Source organism: Lissotriton helveticus, chromosome 3_1, assembly GCF_964261635.1.
Source record: "Lissotriton helveticus chromosome 3_1, aLisHel1.1, whole genome shotgun sequence".
Lineage (NCBI taxonomy): Eukaryota > Metazoa > Chordata > Amphibia > Caudata > Salamandridae > Lissotriton > Lissotriton helveticus.
The window spans coordinates 6,585,470-6,610,562 of NC_136061.1; the positions used below are offsets into that span (position 1 = coordinate 6,585,470).

Sequence of the window (25,093 nt, forward strand, 5' to 3'; positions counted from 1 at the left end):
CTATTAATATTTGTCTTACTATTATTATTATTATCATTATTATTCTTACTCTTAATCTTTTTCTTATTATTCTTGTTATTTTTTTCTATTCTTATTCATAATTGTATTCTTATTCTTACTTTTAATCGTATTATTCTTATTCATCATCTTACTGTTGTTCTTATTATTCTTATTCATACTCTGAACATTATCCTTAATATTCTTATTCTATTTAGTCCTACTCTTAATCTTAGTCTTACTATTATTCTTATTCCTACTCCTACTCTTATGCTTGTGCTTAGTGTTAATCGTAATCTTACTATTATTCTTATTCGTAATCTTACTAATACTCTTAATATCCATATTCTTATTCTGTTTATTCCTACTCTACTCTTACTCTTATTATTATGCATAATCTTAATGGTACTATTATTCTTAATGTTCTTAATTTTACTCTCAGCATTATTCTTATTCTAGTTATTCTTAGTCGTAGTGTAGTTTTACTTTAAATATATATTTAACCCTAAATCATATTCCTATTCTTATTCTTACTATTACTATTTGTCTTATTCTTACAATAACTATTATTATTGCTCTTATTCGTACTCTCACTCTTAATCTTACTCTTATTATTATGCTTATTCTTCTACTTCTTATTCTTAATCTTATTCTTAATCTTACTGTCATTCTTATTATTTATTTTCATATTGTTATTTTATTCTTATTTGTCCTCCTACTCTTATATTTATGCTTAGTTGTAATATAATCTTAATATGATTCTTATCATTCGTATTCTTACTCTTACTATTTTTCTTTTTTGTTTTATTTATTTATTCATTTTTAGTCCTCATCAAGCAAGTTTCATAGGAGTATGGAGTAGTCGGAGGTCCCAATATCCATTCAGTGCTTTATTCACTGTGATCTGATTGTGCCCTGGATTGGATAATGTTAACCTTGTCCTCTGGGGCCCCTTTTTCTCCATCCTCAGGCAAACGATTTTTGGAGGGGGAGGAGCTAGTCTTTATGACTTCTCAGTTCAAGAACCAACTTGAAATCGTTGTTACCATTGCCTTAATCATTGGACCCCCTAATGTTAGTCTGGTTGTATCTTTCCCAGATATTCCAGATTTGTTTTTCTTGATGTTCCTCCCCTGTTTATCTCATTTAAAGACCCTTAGTACAGAATTTAGCCAGTCGGTGTGCTTTGGTGGGGTTTGTGTACCCCAGTTAATACAGATCTCCCTTCGGGCTAATACGATTAGTAAAAAGAGAATGTTTACTTGATTCTTAGATAATGTTTGAAGGTGTGTGTTATAGGGAATCCCAAAAATAACCATTTCCATGCTTACCTCCATGTGTTGTTCTATCACGTCAGAGAGGATCTAACCAATCTGGTTCCAATAATCCTTCAACATGATGCAGCCCCGTAACGTGTGCAGGTCACCTGCTCTTTCTTTTTTTTTAAATACCTCTGTGTTCAGAGGTTTTTGCTCAATAACCTCATCTCCTTGTAGGTTTTCCTTTATGTCTTTTATCTAGCTGTTTAATTGGTAGTGTTTGAATCTGGATAGTGACCCTTGAGTCTCTTCGTATTGGATTTCCCATTGTACAATTTGGTTATTTCCTATCAGCTTATCCCCAGTAGTTTATATTACCTTCCCTTAGTGGGGTCGCTAGGGCATCTTTTAGACAGTCGAGGGTACCTGGGGATTCCCGAATTGCCGCATGCTTACTGTAATACAGTATTTTTAGGGTCCTCCTTATTTCGTACCAGCTTCTTGCTGCTGATTTTATTGTCTTTAGTTTGATCTTTTTGAAGAATTTGGGGTATCCAAATTTATGTAGATTGTGATCTCCGTCTGGGCCAATGAGGGCTTTCAGGTACATAGGCCAGGGTTCAGGTTTATCTAAAAGTCTCCTTGTGTTTTTGAACTGGAAGGATATGCAACACTCAAGTAGGTCTGGGCTGGCAATTCCTCCCTGCGCTTTGTTCCTTCTTAGCTTTTTCCATCCAATTCTGACCCCTTTGGCTGCCCAGATGAAACTAGCTAGCTCCCCGTGCAGCTTTTTTATTTGCCCTGCCTTGAAACCCATCGGGATGGAATTAAATAGGTATGTACATTTTGGTAATATTGTCATTTTAATTAAGTTGGACTGCCCTAGAAAGGATAGTTGTAAGCCTGACCAGGCCTTGAGTAATTTCCTTATGTCTTTGTGGATTCTGGTGAAATTCAAACTAGCTATCTCATCCAATTCCTTTGTTTATTCTATTCCCAGGTATTTTATTTTGTCTTTTACTTGAGGGTTTCCAGAAGTAGTATTTTACTCGAGAATTCCCGATTTAAATTGATTCACCAAATAGCCTGAGACTTTCCCAAACTGGCCTATAATCTCCTCTATTTTGGGGAGTGAGTTGTTTAAGTTGCCAGTGAATATCATCAAGTCATCCCCATAAAGGGCAACTTTTTTCTCCCAGTCTTGATGTTTAAAAGGTACAATCCCCTCTGCTCCTCTCAACAGGCAAGCTAAGGGCTCAACGTAAAAGTTGAATAGGAGGAACGACAGGGGGCACCCTTGCCTTGCCTTGTGCCTCTTTTTATCTGTATGTTGTCTGTAAGGGCGTCATTGACTGATATTTTAGCCACAGGGTTTTTATAGATGTTAATTATCGTGTTTTCTAGCTTGTCCCCCAGATTGAATTTAGCTAAGGTGGCGGTCAGGAAAGGCCAGCTAACTCTATCGAATGCTTTTGCAGCGTCGAAGGTTATAACTGTCACAGGTGTAGAATAATGAGTTGCAATATCTATGGTGGTAGTAAGCTCATGTGACAGTTCATGTATTTGCCTGCCGTTAATGAAACCTTTTTGATCTGGCTGAATTAGGGACCCTGCCACTGCCCCTAACCTTTTTGCCCATATCTGCGAATACATTTTGTAATCTGAGTTCAAGAGGGAGATGGGCCTGTATGACTCACATTTGGTTGGGTCTTTTCCTGGTTTTAGTATGATGCTTACAATTGCGCCGTTCCAAGAATTTGGTAGCTCTTGGTTTTCCAAGAATATTCAATTTAGAAGATCTGTAAGGGGGGCTAATACTATTTCCCGGAGGTGTAAATAGATTTCGTTAGGTAGAGAGCCTGGGCCTGCAGCTCTCCCTCTCTTTAGACTTTTTATTGCGGCCTCAACCTCTTCTTTAGAAATCTCCTGGTTAAGACCTATCTTCTGTTCCGGGGAGGCCGCTTGGGCCGTGATTTTACCTAGAAAACATTGTATTTGCTCTCTTGAGCCAACTGACTCTTCCGTATATAGATTATCGAAGAACAGTTTAAATTTGTGCCTAATTCCAGAATTTTCAATATAATATCCATGTCGGCCCTCTTTCTGTATCTTTGTGATCCTGTTTCGGGTTAATTGAAGTTTTTGCTTTCCTCCCGCACCCTACTCCGTATTCATAGTGTGAAACGCCTGCTGGCTTCCCACTTTTCCCTGGTTATTGTTTCAAGAAAGTCGTTCAACTATGCCTTCTTGTTTTCCATCTTTCCCTCTATTTCAGCACTTATACTACTGGGCTTGGCATTCTTTTTTTTAACTTAGGACAAACCTTTAATACATGTGTCTTAACCCGTTAGAGTTGAGGAACCTGCCACCCGCCAGACTTTATACAGCCTCCAGTACTTCCGGCAGCAGGAGTGGGTGAATAACAATTTCTGCTTGCCTCCCTCCGCCCATGGTGGTGTTATGTCATCCCTAAAATCATCTTGGTGGTCCAGTGGTAGTGTTATCACGTGGGCATATAATGTTTGGTTAAAACACTGGAATGCCTGTACCTACAAAGCATTCCCCATAATGGGTTCTCCTTTAGATTTAAACAGGGATCGAACCACCATTCTTGGTTGCACCCCTTTCAGTATCAGCAAGAGGACACTCCCTTCTCCACATAAGTCCCGGCCCAGGTATGTTTCCCAAGGTAGACCATTTCTCTAAATTTTGCAAACAGGAAATTAATTGGGCAAGAGCGGAGGTACTGGGAGAGATATTGTATCATTGTTTTTTATTTTTTTTACTTTTTATTGTTGGTGCGTTTTCATACATATCTATATCATCAATAAACAGTGAACATCTCCATCTGCAGTTAAATTGTACGTAGCACATTACACTGCATACACAACAATTCTATCTCCTCACAGAAATATTACATTACAACGGGTGACACTATTCTCCCAGCATCCCTCTCATACCAACATTGTCTAGTCATATCCATAGCTCAGTCTACTCGACCCTTCCTCTATTCACGGGCTATCTTCAGGGGTTGAGGCCGTTGTGGAGGCTCACATATATTCCCCCGGGATTCATTCCACTTTCCCATATTTTGGACCATTTTTTGGGACACCCCCTGTGAGTGTAAACTGCCCTTTCAACCACCATGGTGACATCCATGTCCCTTTCCCATTGCTGATGTATAGGTAACACCCCCGAGCTCCAGTTCTTGGCTATATTTTGCTTAGCAATCATCGTCCCAAGCGTGGCCCAGTTCTGTAGTGGCAAGTTTAAATCAGTAGGTTGCCAAATATTTAGGAGAGAGCATCTGGGATCTCGCGGGACTTCTTCCCCCCCCCCCACCTCCGAAATCTCATTCATCACCTGTGTCCAGTAGGATTGTATGTCCGGACAGTCCCATATTATGTGATAAAATGTTCCAATATGTCCACATCCTCTGAGGCAGAGTGGATCGGGTGTGTGCCCAAGCTTGTGTAATGTGGTGCGCGGGTAAAATATACGGTGTAGCACTTTGAGTTGTATGAGTTTTAGCCGAGATGGGATCCCCCGGGCGGATGCTAGTGCGTCCATCTAGTCTGAATCCTCCATGTCTCCTAAGTCTGTTTGCCATTTTTCCTTTAATGCTACAATGGGGTCTGGTTGATTATTAACTAGCTTACGATAGGTCTGTGAGGTGGCCTTTTTGTCCATGTAGTCCGTGAGGAGTCTGTCTTTCAGGGGCGAAGATTCTGCTAATTGGGTACCTAGGGGGATAGCGCTCTGGAGTGCATGTCTAATTTGGATTTACCAATAGAGTTCTGTCTCTGCCATCCCATACTTTTCCCGCAGTTTTGCAAAGGGAAGGATCTCCCCCTTCACCCAGAGATCACCTATTATAGTAATACCAATGAGGTCCCATTGTCTAAATCCCTTAGTGTTCGCCAGGGTGCCCAAACGTCGAGTCTCCCAGAGGGGGGTGGCCAGTGTTAGTACTCCTTCCCAACCGAGCGCCCTTTATGCAGTGTGCCATATTTTAATCGTGTGTGCTGTTTGTCCTGTGAGTGTGTTTTGTTTCTTGTTGGTATAAAGGGCCTTCATCAAATGGTCTATGTGTAGGAGACTCCTATCTATTCTGAATGCCGGTTCATCCGGCAGGACATGCAGCCACTGATTTATCACCATTAGTTGTCATGCCCAATAGTATAGTTTAACATTTAATAAGGCGATTCCCCCATCGTACCAGCTACGCACTAATTTGTGTTGTGCTATGCGGGCCAGTTTTCCGTCCCACAACAGTGTGGAAACTTTGGCTTCAATTGCTTTAAAGTAGGAGAGGGGGACCGGAAATGGGGTATTCTGGAGTGAGTAGAGGAACCTAGGTAGCGTCTGCTTTTTGAATAGTGTGGCCCTTCCCAGTAATGTCAACGGAAGGGATCTCCAGTGTTTGACATCTGCTTGGAGTCTCGCTAGTGGTCTCATCAGGTTTTCTTCCATAAAAATAGTTTCCTGCAGGGTAACATATATCCCTAAGTATTTAAATACTCTGGTCGCAATTTGGAACTCGCAACCTCGAGGGAGCCTGGGTGTAGGACCATGCACCACATAGAGCTGTGATTTTGTCCAGTTGTTAGTGTATACTGACACTGCCCCATATGCTGTAAAGATGTCCAGCAAGAACCCCAGGGACCTTGCCGGGGATGTTAAGTATATTAGTACATCATCCGCGTAAAGCAAGATCCGTTCTTCTCAATCTGCCTCCCATTTTATCCCACGGATCGACGAATCCTGCCTTATCCATGCAGCAAGCGGTTCCAGTACTCGGGCAAAGAGGAGCGCAAACAGCGGGCAACCCTGCCTCATCCCTCTCCCCAATATAAACTCCCTCGATATACGTCCATTTGCTACCACTTGTGCTAGGGGTGCTGTGTATATTAATATTATCCACTCGCAGAACTTTGGACCAAACCCCAAATTTGGGAGTACTGCGAACAGAAATGGCCATTTCTCGAGGTCAAACGCCATTGTGGCGTCTAATGAGAGGACGGACGCATCTTCTTGGACCATTGGCGTCCGGACCAGTACGCCGTGTAGGCGTCTATAATTAAGGGAGGTGTTCCATCCTGGCATGAAGCCAGACTGGTCTGGATGAACCTCCACCTTAAGATGTGGCTGCAGTCGGAGTGCTAACGCTTTAGCCAGTATCTTGGCTTCTGCGTTTATTAGGGATATCGGGTGTTAGGAAGAGGCCGACATTGTAGGGTTACCCGGTTTGTGTATGGCCACAATTGTGGCTAATCTTTGGTCTCTGAGTAACATCCCTTGCTCCAGGCATTCATTATACATGTTGAGTAGATGGGGCGTGATGTTTCCTGTCAACTTTTTGTATAGTTCTACCTGTAGACCATTAGGTCCATTGCCTTCCCCGTGTGAAGCGCTGTCAGCGCCACCCCCAATTCCTCAGCCGTGAAGTCTGCTTCTAGATCATGCATAGCCTCTAGTGGTAGTGTAGGCATTGTTATATCGTGTAGCAATTGTATGTTTTTCTCCACTGTGGCTGCGGCGTGCGGCGTATAAACCTTTTCATAATATGTTGCCAGCTCCTCCACTATGAGTTGGGGATCAGTTGTGGTAGCGCCGTCCCCTAACATCAGTTGGCCAATCCATCTATTAGCCTTCTCCCTTCTTTCCAACCATGCTAGCATTTTCCCAGTCTTGTCACCCAGTTCATATATTCTATGTAGGGTATCAGTGTGTCTGGTTTTCGCAGTTTCCCATGCATAAGCCCTAAATTCTTGGGACACTAGTGTCAGAGTTTGCGCTGTGGTATCAGTAGGATTTGTGGCATGTGCTACCTCCGCCCTCTGTACTGCTTCCTCTAAGGTATCTAGGTTCTTCCTATGTTCTTGTTTGTGTCGGGTAATGATCGAGATGGCTTGACCCCTAAATACTGTTTGTGCGCCTCCCATAAAATGCCCCGTGAATCTACTGACTGTGCGTTCTCTGTAAAATACTGTTCAGTAGATTTCACGAGGGCCTTGGCAATCTTAGGATTCTTCAGATATCCCGGGTAGAGCGGGTAAATACTCTTCCTTCCAGGAAGCTGTGCAGTGTACAGAAATTGTATAGGCGAGTAGTCTGAAATGCCTCTCGGTAAGGGGCTGGCACCCCGTTTTAGTGCAAAAACGAGCGCTTGGAAGGGCGAAATCGCCGAGCTTTCCAGCGCCATTCCCCACGCCTTGACCGGGACACGCCCATCCAGAGGCCACGCCCCCCCCACCCATGTCAATAAAGGCGCGCTGAATTACTAGCGCGTGTCAGGATTCATCGAGTCTCCACAGTTAGCGTCCCTAGACGTTCATTCAATTCACTGCCAATGTCCCGTTTTACCCGAGCTAATGTCTGGTTTCCCTGTTCTACAGGGAGGCTTCGACAATAGTAGGGAATTCTGATTGATTACAGACATTACTGAAAAGATTGTATTTAGTTCGCTCTTCCTAAGATGGCCGCGTTAGGTTCCCTCAGGGTTTAGCTGGGTGGTGCGCCCTCTAGTGGTTATCGGGAAGTCGCGCGCTTCAAACTGCGCACTTCAACGCAGATTTTCATGCAAGCAGCTGTTCCTTGCCGCCGCTCCGCGTCAGAAATTCATGACGGGGGTTGTCGGAGTTAGGAACGTCAGAGTGTTTTGAAGACACGTCTGAGTATCTTAGTGTCTAGGATTCTGTGAGAATTTAGTTTCCTGCTGAGCGCTCTCGTTTTTTCCTGAGAGGTGTCAGCTTGAAGAGGAGTCATAGAGCTACATCGTTCTCGTCTGTTCTATGAACTGAAGTCCATTCAGTCCAGTCCAGTCCTACAGATTCCAGTATCCAGTGAAGTTCTACCACAGAGAATAAAAGGCTTCTATCTGGAGAGAATTATCGTAAAGTCAAGTAAGGCAGAATACAAAATGTAATTAATTGTTACAACGTGCAGGAGCTACAGTGTTGAACTATTCGACGTAGTTTCCCCTCCGGACATTTCCCTTTGCGCTTTCCCTATCTTTACCTACCCCTACCTTCCTTCCTGGTCCCTTTTTGCGCGCAACTGTGGAAAAGCTGAGAGAATTGTTCTACGAATTGCACCAAGGAATTCAAACCTCTCAAAAACAGAATCCCCAAGACCCCATCTCGCAGCAGGCTTCACAGGTATTAATTAACCTAGAGGGAGTTAGAAGGGAGTTCTACAGTGAGAATAGAGACTAATGTTTATGTATTCCTTCACAGCTAGAAGCCCTGCCTGATACTTAACAACATTAATAGAAGAGGGGAAAATACCTTGACTAGAACTGGTAGGACAAGTTTTGCTTTACCTTTAAGAAAGACCATTAGAATAAGAAGGTTTGTGGTATATTCTCTTTCTTTCCCTATTCTGTGTATTAGGCACCTCCATAGGAAGACGGCAGGAAGTCAAAACGTAGCCCCTAGAAGGTGCAGGTGACAGTTGGAGTCAAGGTTTTCTCTTCTCTGTCCACTTCCCCTTTCCCCCCCTGCTGGTGGTCTTGCTCTTAGAAGCGAGGGTACCGGTGGAGGGGTCATTGGGACATTCGTCACTACTGCCCCTGCGAAGAGTTGGAGCACCTGACAGATTGAAGTGCCCACGTACTTCCTTCGCCCGGGCAGTATGTCTGAAGGAATGAATTTAAAGGATTTAGGGGAGATTTTGGTAGGAATTCAGAGAGACTTAGGAGCAGTCCGTGAGGAAAATCAGAGTTTAAAATTAGAGTTAGTGGCCTCCCGTCAAGAGACAAGATTATTAGCACAAAAGGTGGATGGGTTAGCCATGGGGAATCCAGTACAGAGTCCCTCAGTTCCTAGTACTAGTGGGTTGAGCACAGATGCGAAGGCAGTTGCACAGGTAATCCATTCGGTATCCCCATTGATTCCCTTAGCCGCTCCCGAAAGATTTTCAGGGGATCCTCAGAAGGCACAATATTTTTTGACGCAGTGTTCCCTCCATTTTATGTGCCGTCCTACCTTGTTCCCTGATGCCCAATCTAGAGTAGCGTTTATTTTATCATACTTAAGTGGGGATGCCGCCAATTGGGCTATGCCCTTGGTTAGTGAAGATGACCCCTTGCTTTGTGATTTCACTAAATGTAAAGCTGAGTTTCTCAGGATTTTTGATCGGAGAAGGATATCTCAGGCCACCGATAATGAGTTGTTGGAATTGCGGCAAGGGTCTAAAGATTTAATTACTTACCTTACACAGTTTAACAAATTAATTCTGGAGACCAATTGGCCAGAGGAAAAAAGAGCCGCTTTATTTTACCGTGGTTTAAGGGATGAAATCAAGGATACATTAGCCCAAGTTCCAAATCGACCCACAGAATTGTCAGCTCTTGTGGATTTGGTATTGGAGTTGGATTTTCGCAATTCAGAAAGAAAAGTGAAAAGAAGAAGGACTGGAAGTTAAATGTCCCTCGTTTTGACAGAGCGAGGACTGAGAAAGGATCTGGGGGAAGTAATGAATCGGAGCCAATGCAAATAGGAACAGTTCGAGGTCCTCTGAGTAAAGAAGAAAAGGAACAAAGGAGGTTGAAAAAGTTATGTTTATATTGTGGAGCTTCAGGCCATTTTGTTAAGGAATGCATCAAGAGACCCAAGACTCCGTTTAAGGGAAACGAAATGAACCATCAGTAGGCGGAGTCGCTCTGGTGGTGAAAGAAGACAAGATGACTCCAGAACCTCACCAGATCTTAAATACTCTCCAAACTATGACGCCTCATGTGATTATTCATGTAACGTTACAATTTCGTGAACATCAGATCTTGGGAGTGGCCATCATGCTGGATTCAGGGGCCACAGGAAACTTCTGTGATATACGATATGCTCGTCAGATGGGAATTCATGCTATTAGGAAGGATCGACCGGAGCCTGTACGCGCAGTTGATGGTACCAACCTGACCTCTGGACCTATCACCAGTCATACCGAAGAATTGGAGATAACTCAAGCGGATGGTCATTGTGAGGTGTTAAGATTTAATTTAATAGACGCCCCACAGTTTCAACTGATCTTGGGATTGCCTTGGTTAGCTCTTCATAACCCAACCATAGACTGGGAAAATCGAACAGTCAGTCTGCAATCACAATTTTGTTTATCTCACTGCTATGGTCCAAAAACACTGGTGGAAGAACCCACACAATCTAGGATGTTGTCTTTTGGAGGTCAATCAATTGGAGCGGTTACTACTGAAGAAATTCCTTTGGAGTATCGGGATCTGGAAACTGTATTTAGTGAACAGGAACAGATCAGCTGCCTCCTCACCGGGCTTATGATTGCACCATTGATCTGGAACCAGGAGCAGTTCTCCCTTGTAGCCGGATCTATGCTCTTACGGAAGCGGAAAATGAACACCTTAAAGAATATTTGGATCGATATTTAGCCAATGGCTTTATAAGGCCTTCCCAGTCCCCGGTATCCTCGCCGCTGTTCTTCATTCCGAAGAAGCAAGAAGGAAGCTTGAGAACTTGTATTGATTATCGTGCTCTGAATCAGATCACCATCAAGAATAGATACCCGTTACCACTGATTTCCATCTTGTTAGACCAAATAAAAGAAGCTCAAATTTTCACTGAACTTGATTTGCGGGGAGCTTATCATTTGGTCCGTATGAAGGAAGGCCATGAATGGAAGACTGCTTTTCGAACCAAGTTTGGTCTTTTCGAATACTGTGTTATGCCATTCGGTCTATGCAATGCACCCGCAGTGTTCCAGCATTTCATCAATGACATCATGAGTGATCTGATTGATAAGATTGCAATCATTTATCTGGATGATATTTTAATTTATTCCCAGAGCACTCAGGAACACTCTCAGCATGTTCGGATGGTCTTGGAGCGTTTGCAGGCTAATCATCTGTTTGTCAAATTGGAAAAATGTGTGTTTCATGCTTCCAAGGTGGAGTTTCTCGGATTTGTTATCTCTCCTCAAGGGGTTACGATGGATCCAGGAAAGGTGAAAGCGGTGGAGGATTGGCCAGCACCAAAAAATGTTAAAGAGATTCAAAGGTTCTTGGGCTTTGCCAATTTTTACCGACGATTTATTCAAGGATTCTCCCAGTTGATTGCCCCCATCACGGGTCTTCTAAGAAAAGGAGTTAAATTCGAGTGGAATACCGAGACCAATGCAGCCTTTTTAACTTTGAAGAAGAAATTTGTCTCGGCCCCCATTCTCTTGCACGCTGATCCTACTGAACCTTTTTACTTGGAAGCCGATGCTTCGGATCAAGCGATTGGGGGAGTTCTTTCTCAGCGTCACGCAACCACTGGCCAACTTCACCTGGTTGCTTACCGTTCAAGAAAACTGAATTCCGCTGAGCTGAATTACACCATCACAGAGAAGGAGTTACTTGCAGTGAAAGATGCCTTTGAGGATTGGAGACATTATTTACTTGGAGCACGGCATACAGTTACTGTTTTTTCGGATCACAAGAATTTACAGTTCCTAAAAACTGCCAAGACCTTAACACCACGACAGCTTCGTTGGTCGCTTTATTTTGCAGACTTTGATTTCGTGATTACCTATCGGCCAGGTCCTAAGAATGGGAAAGCGGATGCATTGTCCCGATTGAATACTGAAGAATCTGAACATACAGTGGAAGCGAGACCAATCATTCCAGAAGCCAAGATTGTGTGTACTCTTTCTTTAGACAACTTCCAGGAAGAAGTTCGTAAGAGCTTATCTACGGAGGAAATCCAGCAGTGGGTCCAACAGGGAGAAGAAAGACATTGTCGGCAGCAGTTACCCTATTTCAAAGAGGCTTTATATCTTCCCACGACCATCTTACAGGAAAAGGCGTTACAGAGCTGCCATGATCATCCGCTGGCAGGTCACAAAGGAATTGCAAAGACTCAGGAGTTGGTGCAGCGCTATTTTTGGTGGCCTGGGATGTCTACTCATATCAAAAGATATGTACAGTCTTGTGAGGCATGTGCTCGAAGTAAATCCAGTAGACAGGCTCCACAGGGATTATTGCAGCCCCTGCCCACCCCAACTTATCCTTGGCATACTATTTCTTTGGACCTCATAGTAGATCTGCCATTAAGTAGGGGTTTCGATACAATATTGGTGATAGTAGATACCTTCACAAAGATGAGTCATTTCATTCCGATGTCAGGAACTCCAACAGCAACTGAGCTAGCTCGCGCCTTCAGTGAAAATATTGTGAAAATTCATGGGGTCCCCAAGGTTGTGGTTTCAGATCGGGCCCTCAATTTATTTCTCACTTCTGGCGGGCGTATCTGAAAGGGTTAGGAGTTGAGAGTAGGTTGTCCACTAGCTACCACCCCGAGTCAGATGGGCAGACTGAAAGAACAAATCAGGAATTAGAGCAATACCTGAGACTGTTTTTGATAGATCAAGGTGGAGAATGGTCAGATAAATTGTGGATGGCCGAGTTTGCTTGCAATAATGCGAAGAGTGCTTCTACAGAGTACTCTCTGTTTTATTTAAACTTCGGTCGGCATCCAAACTTCTTGGTTACACAAGTGGAGTTAGGGGTTCCTGCAGCCAAGAGTTTACTCACAGACCTGAACTCCTTACATAAATCTGCAGAGCAAAATCTGGTTAAAGCTAAATCCTCCTACAAAAGATTTGCAGATACACATAGGCAAGTGGCCCCACAATATCAGGTGGGAGATCAGGTGTGGTTGTCCACTAAGAACCTCCATTTGAAGGGTAATAGGAAGTTCCAACCGAGATTTGTGGGTCCTTATCAAGTAGACAAGGTGTTAGGACCAGTTACAGTACGATTGAAACTGCCAGCTAAAATAGGAATTCATCCAGTTTTTCATGTGTCCTTACTGAAAAAGATCAAATCACCCATGCGGTTAAGTAAGCCACCAGACCCACTCAACATTCAAGGACATACTGAATATGAGGTAAAAGACATTTTAGACTCCAAGTATCAGAAAGGGAAATTACGGTATTTAGTGGATTGGAAGGGTTATGGTCCAGAGGAAAGGTCTTGGGAACCAGTTGCTAATATCCATGCCCCTCAACTGCTAAAACGTTTTCATTCCAGATTTCCACTCAAACCAAGACCGATGAATTGGTCCTTGAGAGGGGGTACTGTCAGGATTCATCGAGTCTCCACAGTTAGCGTCCCTAGACGTTCATTCAATTCACTGCCAATGTCCCGTTTTACCCGAGCTAATGTCTGGTTTCCCTGTTCTACAGGGAGGCTTCGACAATAGTAGGGAATTCTGATTGATTACAGACATTACTGAAATGATTGTATTTAGTTCGCTCTTCCTAAGATGGCCGCGTTAGGTTCCCTCAGGGTTTAGCTGGGTGGTGCGCCCTCTAGTGGTTATCGGGAAGTCGCGCGCTTCAAACTGCGCACTTCAACGCAGATTTTCATGCAAGCAGCTGTTCCTTGCCGCCGCTCCGCGTCAGAAATTCATGACGGGGGTTGTCGGAGTTAGGAACGTCAGAGTGTTTTGAAGACACGTCTGAGTATCTTAGTGTCTAGGATTCTGTGAGAATTTAGTTTCCTGCTGAGCGCTCTCGTTTTTTCCTGAGAGGTGTCAGCTTGAAGAGGAGTCATAGAGCTACATTGTTCTCGTCTGTTCTATGAACTGAAGTCCATTCAGTCCAGTCCAGTCCTACAGATTCCAGTATCCAGTGAAGTTCTACCACAGAGAATAAAAGGCTTCTATCTGGAGAGAATTATCGTAAAGTCAAGTAAGGCAGAATACAAAATGTAATTAATTGTTACAACGTGCAGGAGCTACAGTGTTGAACTATTCGACGTAGTTTCCCCTCCGGACATTTCCCTTTGCGCTTTCCCTATCTTTACCTACCCCTACCTTCCTTCCTGGTCCCTTTTTGCGCGCAACTGTGGAAAAGCTGAGAGAATTGTTCTACGAATTGCACCAAGGAATTCAAACCTCTCAAAAACAGAATCCCCAAGACCCCATCTCGCAGCAGGCTTCACAGGTATTAATTAACCTAGAGGGAGTTAGAAGGGAGTTCTACAGTGAGAATAGAGACTAATGTTTATGTATTCCTTCACAGCTAGAAGCCCTGCCTGATACTTAACAACATTAATAGAAGAGGGGAAAATACCTTGACTAGAACTGGTAGGACAAGTTTTGCTTTACCTTTAAGAAAGACCATTAGAATAAGAAGGTTTGTGGTATATTCTCTTTCTTTCCCTATTCTGTGTATTAGGCACCTCCATAGGAAGACGGCAGGAAGTCAAAACGTAGCCCCTAGAAGGTGCAGGTGACAGTTGGAGTCAAGGTTTTCTCTTCTCTGTCCACTTCCCCTTTCCCCCCCTGCTGGTGGTCTTGCTCTTAGAAGCGAGGGTACCGGTGGAGGGGTCATTGGGACATTCGTCACTACTGCCCCTGCGAAGAGTAGGAGCACCTGACAGCGCGCTGATTAGATTCTGACCATCTCCTGAGGCACAGCCGGGAGCCACAAGCTAAATCGTATTTCTTGTGTTTTTAAAACTGTTATACTTGCAATTTTAAATTGATCTTGCACTCACTTTATTTCACCACTGCTGCTGCTGGCACCCCGTTTTAGTGCAAAAACGAGCACTTGGAAGGGCGAAATCGTCGATCTTTCCAGCCCCATTCCCCACGCCTTGACCGGGACACGCCCACCCAGAGGCCACGCCCCCCCCTTCGCCCTCCCACAATAAAAATGTGCCTGGACCGGAAGCGCAGCGGACGAGCGCAGCGGGCGCGACGTTTGCGCGCCAAAGGCGCGCATAAGGCAAGCTCGTCTGCGCTCGTCCGCGATCAGGACGTGACCGGGGCCAGTCCCCCTGTCCGATCTACTAGCCACAACACCGCAGCATACACTCGGAGCGACCTGCTGTCTTTAAGACCTCCCCCATGCGCGGCCCACCTTTGCTCTCTCCTGGACACCCAGGCCTGTCATTATATCTGCACAGTGTGTCACTTCTCCTTCTTACCCTCAGCTCCTACAACCCGCCCAAACTTCGTTCCTATCCCGACTTCTACTCCTGAGGCTTACCCCTCCTTAACCCTCAGATCGGTGCTTATTAATTGCAGGTCGCTGACCAAACATGCCTTTGACATCTGGCAGTCCCTCCGAGACAACAACTGGGATCTGCTTTTCCTAACGGAAACGTGGCTGAACGACACTACAAACCCCGCCATTTCCCTTGCCTTACCAGAGGGCTACAGTATCAGCTGCGCTAATAGACCCACCGGTAAATCAGGAGGTGGCGTTGCTCTAATCTATAAATCTACTTGAACAGCTACCTTCCCCCCATTCGACCAAATCGACTGTATAGAAGGTCTGCCTTTTAGCATCCAAACTTCTCCGACCTCCTCCTGCTCAGGAATACTCATCTATCGTCCCCCTCATTCCAATCTATCATACTTACCGGCCTTGATGGACTATATTATCCAGTTTAGCACTCGGTACGCCAACTTTACTGCTTTAGGAGATTTCAATCTCCACGTTGACAACGAATCCTGCCCGCATAGCAGTCATTTTATTTCCACGCTTGCGGCCTGCGATCTAGCCCAACTAATAACCCTTCCTACACACAAAGCGGGTCGCATTCTTGACCTAATTTGTTCCAATCTCCCCTCCATCCGAGTGGCACCTCCTGTGCCGGTAACTTGGTCGGATCACTTCTTTATCCCATTTGAGATTGATATCCCCTGCTCCATCAGACCCACTATCAACCCTAAAACCTCAGGCAGAAACTGGAGCCGCATCACCCTGGATGCGCTCCAGAAACACCTCAATAATACCCAACCATGTCCGTCGTCCGACCCTGACCTAGCTATCAACTATCTGGACACCTGGATTGGTCAGGCCTTAGATGTCCTGGCCCCCATTAAACACATCAAAACTTACAGGGCGGTACCATCAGCCCCCTGGTATTCCGACGAACTTCGGCAGAAAAAGGCTTCCTGTAAATCTCTTGAGCGCCACTGGAGACAGAATTATTCTCTGGACAGCAAAACCTCCAATAAAGCTGCCCTTAAAGAATATCGGAGAATGATAGAGAAGCACAAACGGGACTTTCTGGCCTCCAGAATTAAACTTGCTACTAATGGCGCCAGGGAGATCTTCAACATTGTAAGATCCTTCACAGATCCTACTTCGTTGATCCGATCCCAACCTGCCTCACAGACGCTATGTAACAAACTCTCCCAATTTTTTGAGGACAAAATTGAGATCATTCACTCATCCTTCCCCCCCCTAACAGAGAGGGAGGTGACGAGCGATCCATCCCTCCCATACCGCCACCATCCTCCCTGTGCGAATTCGCAGTAATATCGGAAGCCGATTCTATGACAGAGTTGTTTAAATGCAAATCAGGTTCCCCTAACGATCCCTGGCCTGCCAAGGAATACAAAAAATTGGCACCCTTACTTAACCCCTATCTTAATCTCATCTGGAATGATTACCTCAGAACAGGAAGTTTCCTTTCCAAATGGAAACATGCCTCCTTAGTCCCCATTTTGAAGAAGCCCAGCCTTGACCCTGACCTTCCCAGCAACTACAGGCCCATTTCCCTTCTGCCTGCCCCAGCTAAGATCTTGGAAAAACTGGTTCACTCTCAACTGGCGACTTTCATCGAGTCCAATGGGCTTCTCCATGACTACCAGCACGGTTTTAGGTCGGGCCACAGCACGGAGTCGGCCCTTATCGAAATGGCCGACTCTGTGAGGTGGACGCTTGACCGAGGGTCGAGGGCGGTGTTAGTGCTGCTGGATCTTTCAGCAGCATTTGACACCGTCTCCCACAAGATCTTGCTGAGAAGGTTGGAGGATTTAGGGCTGGGTGGCTCTGTCCTGAAGTGGCTGTCTTCCTACCTGTCCGACCGCACACAGCAAGTTTTCACCCCTCCCTTCACTTCCACCGCCAGACCGCTCAGATGGGGAGTCCCACAGGGTTCTTCCCTTAGTCCGCTTTTGTTTAATGTTTATTTTACCCCCTTGGCTAAGCTGATTGCTCAGACTGGGATTAAGTCCATATCCTATGCTGACGACATTCAGCTACTTTTTACGTTTGACACCCCTTCTGCCTCTGCCTTCGAGCCATTGAAATCCTGCATTAGAGACATTTCTAACTGGATGGACGCCAATTCCCTCCGTCTCAACGCAGGCAAAACGGAGATCCTGTTTTTTAAATCTCCATCTCCCCTTGACTCCAGTCTGTGGTGGCCCATAGACCTGTGCCAAGCCCCCACGCCCAAAGAATCGGTGAGAAACCTAGTAGTACGCTGGGACAACCATCTCAGTTTCAACACCCAGGTACAAACAGTAGCAGCCTCTTGCTTCGCCAAAATTAGAACAATCAAACGGCTCATTAACTATCTGCCGGAGGACTGCCGTAAGACTGTGATCCAGGCATTAATCATTTCCCATCTTGATTATGCCAATTCCCTCTACCGTGGTATTACAGCCGGCCTGTGTCACAAACTACAGACGGTCCAAAATGCTGCGGCTCGGCTGGTGGAGAGAATCCCCGCCAGACACCATATCTCTCCACATCTCCGTAAACTTCATTGGCTACCCATTGCAAAAAGATGCGTCTTCAAGGCAATGACGCTGGCCTTCCGTGCATCTAAAGGCACTGGGTCGGCCCATTTGAAAACCATCTTACGTCCATACGTCAAATCCAGGTCACTACGCTCCAACTCCCTACTACTCTTGGAAACGTTCCCGTGCAGGTGGAAAAACCTTTGCGGTCTGTGCCCCTCAGTACTGGAACCAGCTTCCGCTAGCCCTTCGCTCCTGCCAAGCAGAACCTGTATTTCGTAAACCCCTGAAAACCCTCCTCTTTTCCTCCTAGTTAGGTTTTCCCTCCTGAGCCCCCCTGTCGTCAGAGCCTTTTTTAGCGCCTGGATGCCCCGTTGGGGCCGCTGCGCGCTTTATAAAATACACAAATAAAATAAATAAGTGTTCTACTTCACTCACCCGCTCCGGGGTTATCGCTAGAGTAAGTATATAATCTATTCGGGAGAGATTGTTGTGTACCCCAGAGTGAAAGGTGTACTGGTGTTCTGTCGGGTGTTTAACTCTCTAGTTGTCAGTCAGTCCCATTGCATCTATGAATTCCCTCAGGGCTGATTGGACCTATTTGCGTCTCCGGGTGGTTTGCGGTCCTTAGTAGCGTCTATTACTGTGTTAAAATCCCCACCTATGATCAGTTCTCCCTCAGGAAAGTCCAGTAGGAGTCTCACGAGGTCCTGAAAGGCCGTCTGGTGAAGCGTCGGGTGGACATACACTGAGACCATGTTGTACATCCGTCCCTCCCATTGGCAGGACAATGTGGCAAATCGGCCCTGGTCGTCAGTCCAAGTCCTCTTTACCACCAATGGAGAACGTTTATGTACCACGATACCGACCCCCCAGGATCCTGTGTGTACTCCGCGTGGGCAACCATTTTGAACCCCAATGGTCTAGTGCTTTGCAAGCCGCTCCCATTAAGTGGGTCTCTTGGAGTAAGGCAACCGTGGGGCCCTTCCGCTTTAGATTTTGAAGAACCAACCCCCTTTTGATCTTGTGCCCTAGTCCATTTACGTTCTACGATATAACGGACTTAATGATCGTGGTGACTTAGAGCTGGCGTCCTGAACTTCATGTTGTGACATATTGTGTATGGTATGTTATCACTGAACTTATGGTGCTGCTTGTAGTGTCAGAGCTGAAGTGTATGCCATGTGCGTGATTACATTGTACAGTTATTAACAACTTTCTTCGGGGAGATACGTTAACAAGGAAAACAAAACATTTCCAATCAAGTCCCCTGAAACTCTTAACCCCTACCCCCCACCCTGCCTCCCTGCCCGGCGGTTCCGAAACTGCCCACCCCCCCAACTGAGCAGAGCGCTTAGATTCCCCAAAAAACCACATCATCCGTGCTCAGAAGTAATCCCCCCTTCCCAAATTATCTGGTCAGTGTTGCCCCCCATCTGTTAGATCCTACCTGCGGGGGCCCAAACCCTTCGATCAAGGTCATGAAATCGGATGTCCATGTCCCAGTCCATTCATAAGCAAGATCTCGTTTCGTGCAGCCGCGTCCAACAAAGGTTCTTCTTCCGAGCTATAAGCGCCCTACAGTGGTTCGTTAGCTGGCGCTGCCTGTATCACTTTTATCTTATAAGTGTCAACGGTCTCCACTTCACGGTGATAGTCCTCCTCTTTGGTTTCTGTCCTTATGTTCCTCAGTGGCCAGCATCTGCGTTTACCTGATTTTGTTCCCTTTGGCCGGCCTCCATTCATTTTGTTAGGCATAGGGAGATTAAGTGATGTGTCCAGAATCCCAGGATGTTCAGCGTCATTGCTGAGACTCGGACCCAGCTTCCCAGATTTGAGGTTGATCTTCCTAGCCGTTAGGCTAACTCCTCCTCCCTTGTTTTAAATCACCTCCCAAAGCATTAGAATCAATAAAATACAATTTACTTGAAGCAGAGGGATGTGGTACATTTTGCCATTTACTTCCGAGTTAGGAACGTTCACCTTAAACAGGACAAGAACAGCTAAGAATATTCTAATACATGACAGCTGAGCTGTGTTCTGCGGAGCTTGTGGGGAGAGTATGTGCGCAGGCGTGGGAGCCCGGAATGAATGACAGGCGGCTTCCATCTTAATTTAAATCGAGTAAGGCTCTCATTGTAGCATGTTAGTGCTCCTGTTTCCCCTCCAATGGCATGCCCAATTTTTAAACATTTCAGAAATGTTGTTGCACTGTGATGTACCAACGTTTTCTACAATATGATTTACGATGATGCAAAGTAACTACAAGAATATGCAGTTGGAAGCCAGATACCTTTGATTCAATGGTGGCTCTCATAAAATGAAGAGCTTGACTCACATAGTGCCTGTCAAACGACTGACTTGTACTTCTATCTTCTCCACAACATCAAATACCAAGACATCTTCGGAGTAAGTAAATATGAAGTTAAGGATAGTAAACCTATACTTCCCTTTATATGCCTATCTTGACAATATGCTGGTGGTGTTAGCTATGAGTTGGTATATGTGCAGGTCAATATTCTTGACTTTGAAATTGTGATATTCAATGGGAATCTATGCAACATGTGGCTGGTGGGGGGACTTACAGCGACCCTCCCTGGAATTTGGATATCCTGTCTTCCTGACCACAATGGTGAATTATTCTCTGCTTTGGGAAGATGTTCCGTGAAGGATTGCATGAGGTGCATCCACCAGCCTTCAGTTTGAACTCACACGCTTTCTTCTTCACTCCTTTTCAGAGCACTTTAAGAAGATTGATGCCGGTGGAGATGGGTTTCTAGCTGGTGTCAGTCTCACAAATGAAGTGTTTTGCCTGGGTCACAATGAGACGTTGTTTGCAAAGTCCCAAACAGTACTGCCCTGGACCAAGATTGAAGGCAAATTGAAGTACTACAGCTGTGGTCTTAAAGGCTGCTGGGGCGTGGATGACGCCAACAGCATCTCCTACAGGATTGGCACTGAGCGAGGCACTTGTGAAGGCACCAAGTGGCAACCCATTGATGGAAACCTCAACATGATTGAGGTTGGCAGCAGAGGTTCTGTGTATGGGGTGAACAACGCGGGGGCCCTGTATCGCAGGTAAAGTCAGTCTTAAAGTAGACATCTATGATATAACCAATAGTACTACCATTAACTTGTACAAGCAGACTACCTGGATAAGTAAGTAAAAATTGCAGGTATGGAGTAACAGCCACATCTATTCATCTCTTGACTGTGTTGCAGAAGAGGTGACACAGTATCCTTTTCCATGCACTATCTGCAGGAAGCTGGTGCAAAGACTGATCAGAGGCCAGGCCCAGAGTTCTGTGCTCCCCTGCACAAGGTAGCTATACCCTGGAGGTATAGTGAAGTATTTTACCCTGACTCCCCTCTGAGAGCGCGGTTATGTGCACCCCTGTCTACAATGGACATATAGAGGAAGTAGGCTATATTATTTAACTCAGACGCTCTTCTACACAGGTGGATAGGTGTTCCCTTGTAGTAGTATAGATATACACAGGAGGTACACTGAAGTATTTTACCCTGGTTCCACTCTGAGAACGTGGGTCTATGCATAATTCCGATACTTTACACATCCACAGGAGGTACATTGAATTATTTTTCCCTAAGTTCCCTCTCAGAGGGCGCTCATCCCTGTCTATAGACATACAGAGAAGGTAGGTGTAGTGAATAAAATGATGAATGGTCAGGTAGATTCTTGAAGCTCTTTATTCGAAGTAAGATGAACAGGATTAAATCAGGAAAAACCCCACCAGGAACAGGATGTTCACTGCTCAGCCCTCTCTCATCAACTGTCATTCCACATCCACACCAGGCACACTAACATTCTATTCACTCTGTCATCCAACACTCAACATTCCATACAGACATTACATACATACTGGCTGAGCAGCAAGCAAGGAGATAACATAAGGCACAACATATCCCCTTTTCTTCAACGGAAATAAACACAATAATATAATACATAGCAATACGAGAGGAAACAACTGATAGTACTAGCAATACATATGTATATACAAAATTAAAACCAGAATAAATTAGACTAAGCAAATATAGCTAAACACATCCCCTTCCTTTGGGAACATTAAAATTGTAAAATGCAATAGTACCAATGTATGTATAGAATAATTGTAAAGAAGGCACTGCTGAAGCTAAGTAATAGGATTACGTAGGGTAAAAACAGTAGGAAGGGCGTGCGCACACCCCACACTGAATTAGTATAGAGACCAGCTCTGAATAACCCTACGAAGAAAATAACCTCTAAACTTAAAGTATCAGCAAAATAAGAAGCATCAAACACGAAGCTAAAATTTGCAGCACTAAATTCGTAATATGTAAATAACAACAATCAATTAAATCATAAAAGTAATACAGACTAACTGCTGTATCAAGCATTGAAAGTAATACAGATTCATTCGAATTGCTGTACCAAGCATTGAAAGTAAAACCGGCTTGAAGCACTGTATAAAGCATATAACGAAACATAGGCATACCTGAATTGTTGTATGAAGCATAAACATATAACAGACTTATATGAATTAGTGTAAAAAGCATTGAAAGTAACACATATTCGAAATACTGTATGAAGCATAAAACGTAATACGGACTATTGGATTACTGAATTAGCATTGGAAGCAATACAGACTTATAAGAATAGCTGTAAAAACACCTTGCATAAAATTTTGTAAAATAATAATGAATGCAGAACAGCAGACCTACTAGATGGTTGGAAGAATTATTTTAAACAAAGCACCAACGTAAATAGCAGTATAAATTATTTAAACATAGCTGTATAAATTATTTAAACATCACTGCAACCCTATTAACAGAAAAGCAGCTTAAAAGAATTGGTGTATGAATCATAAACATTGCAGTCTTAGTGATATAACTGTATCAGTTACTATAGCCTTACTGTGTTATGTAAATTGCTGAAATATGCTGAAATACCTATAACATAACCTTTAAGTAGTAAGCAAATGAGTCCCCATGTATAAATAAGAGCTCTATGAAGCAACGACAAGTAGAGTACCGATTTTATCCAGCAGATGGTAGTAAGATGATGACTAAAGTAACTGAAAACTAAGTAGAAAGGATGAAGAATGAATATTACTCTGTCAGTATTTCATCTGCTGCGACACCTCAAGGCTTGACAGGTCCACGTAAAAAGAAAAGTACAGAATGACAATATTTGAATACTTCCGATAGCATTTCTCTCACCAAGTCCCAAATGTATCTGTTCTTCCTCATTTACCTCGCTCTGTCACAGCAAAGTATTAGTTGAACTGGGAAATTAAATACGGCGTCAGCGTTCGTTCTCTCCACTTGCCTCCCCCTGTGTCAGCAAAATTGTAATTGAAATGGAGAGTCAAACTTGATCTCGTGTGTGAAGACGAGTTGATATGCACAAGGAGAAAGGCGCTGTGACTTATGAAATACCAGCGCGGGCAGAGTGTCAGAGGAATGTGCTCCGCAAGATGGATGGCGTAGCATTGTTTCCGGTTACCACGGAAACGAATATGCAGATGGCTGGGAAAGATCGTCATGACGTGACACGCACTCTTGCAAAGATTCTCAAACGTCATCATAAGCAGGATGGCTTCACCGTGGAAGGAGCTCTCCGTGTGAAAGGCAGTTGGCAGTTGGAATAACGTAAGATGCCACATCATTTGTTACTGAAATAAGTTCAGAAGATCAGACTCTCACACGATAGGATTTTAAAGGAAATAACCCGTTTTCTAACAGAAACCACTCGTTTTCTTGTTTGTAGTAGTCTTTTAAATTTCTTGCTCTCAGACTTCCACAAAACTGAATTTTAAATGAAAACCACTCGTTTTTTTTTTTTTTTTTTTTTTGTAGCAAGTAAGCGAGTGTCAGAGTAGTACTTGACATTTAATAGTCTTTTACTCGTTAGGCATTCTTCTTAACAGTACTTTTAATTTAAAGGTCAAACAATTCTCATTGGGTTTGTGACCTTGAGCTAGATCTGGCACTTGAGAGTTTAGGGCGACCGATTACGGGGTCACTGGTGGGGTTTTGGAGTGCCAGGTAGCTTGGAGAAAACTTTAATAATTTAAAAGTCCTTTACCTTAATTGAATTCTTCTCTTTATGGTAGTATTGCTTGGAGGTACCTTGTAAATAGGATGTAGCACGCTGTGAGTTCTTCAATTGTCGCCAAAATGTAGTGAATAAAATGATGAATGGTCAGGTAGATTCTTGAAGCTCTTTATTCGAAGTAAGATGAACAGGATTAAATCAGGAAAAACCCCACCAGGAACAGGATGTTCACTGCTCAGCCCTCTCTCATCAACTGTCATTCCACATCTACACCAGGCACACTAACATTCTATTCACTCTGTCATCCAACACTCAACATTCCATACAGACATTACATACATACTGGCACAACAGTAGGTTGAACTAATTTACCCTGACACTCCTCTACTAGGGTGTGCCGTCGTTGTTGTTACCACGTGTGGCTTTACATCGCAAGTCAGTCCTATGACTTGCACACTAAATGGCGCGCTGGACATAGACATTATATAAACTACTATTCCTACTCCGGTTAGCGCAACAGCAGGGAATGTGTTGGATTTAAAATTCAACGCATTCCCTGGTGTTGCGCACCACCTAGCGCAAGTGATAGAAACGACTTGCGATGTAAAGCCCCGCGTGGTAACAACACAGTTGTTGTAACAACCGTGTTGTTACCTACCTGCGTGGTAATAACAACATTGTAGCCACTGTTTCCTGGGTGAGCCTGCATTCCCCTGTAGTACTATAGATATGCACCATAGGTACATTGTATTATTTTTCATACAGAGGCGGTAGGTTGAATTATTTTACTCCTACGTGCCTCAACCAGAGGGGTAGATGCCCCCTTGTCTACTACAGATGTACATAGGATGTGCTTTGAATTATTTTTATTTTGTTAAACATTCTTTTTATTAAGAAGTTATTTGAGAACCACAGACCATTAACGGGTAGATTAGCGACAACATTGTATGCCGCTCACAGGGGTCCTGGACATCGACGATTGTCAATGTGTTACCCACTCCCCATGAGTAACATATTGCATAGTATGGCGGGCTGCTGACCCATGTTCTGTTTCCCTCAGTGACCCATCACCCCCTACCTCCCTCCTCCTCCTGCTACATTAGCTCCTCTGTATTGCATCCATGGCCCCCAATTCTTTTTGAATTTGCCAGGGCAGCCCAGGGCCCAGTATGTTTGGCGTTCAGCTAATTTGCACCAGTCAAGGTCTTGCTCCTTGTCCCGAACTGTTGCTCCCCAGAGTCAAGCCAGGTTGCGCTTTGCCACCCCTGTAGCGTGGTTTAACCAGG

The 25,093-nt window shown here is 44.4% G+C and overlaps 1 protein-coding gene across 1 annotated transcript in view; it reads left to right on the forward strand.

Moving 5' to 3' along the window:
• Window positions 1-25,093, forward strand: part of LOC144824371 (fish-egg lectin-like) — a 62,191-nt gene that overhangs the window by 21,281 nt on the left and 15,817 nt on the right. The window contains exon 3 of the mRNA XM_078683482.1: window positions 20,491-20,830. Within this exon, the coding sequence (XP_078539608.1) occupies window positions 20,491-20,830 (340 nt within the window). The remainder of the gene's footprint in view (window positions 1-20,490; window positions 20,831-25,093) is intronic.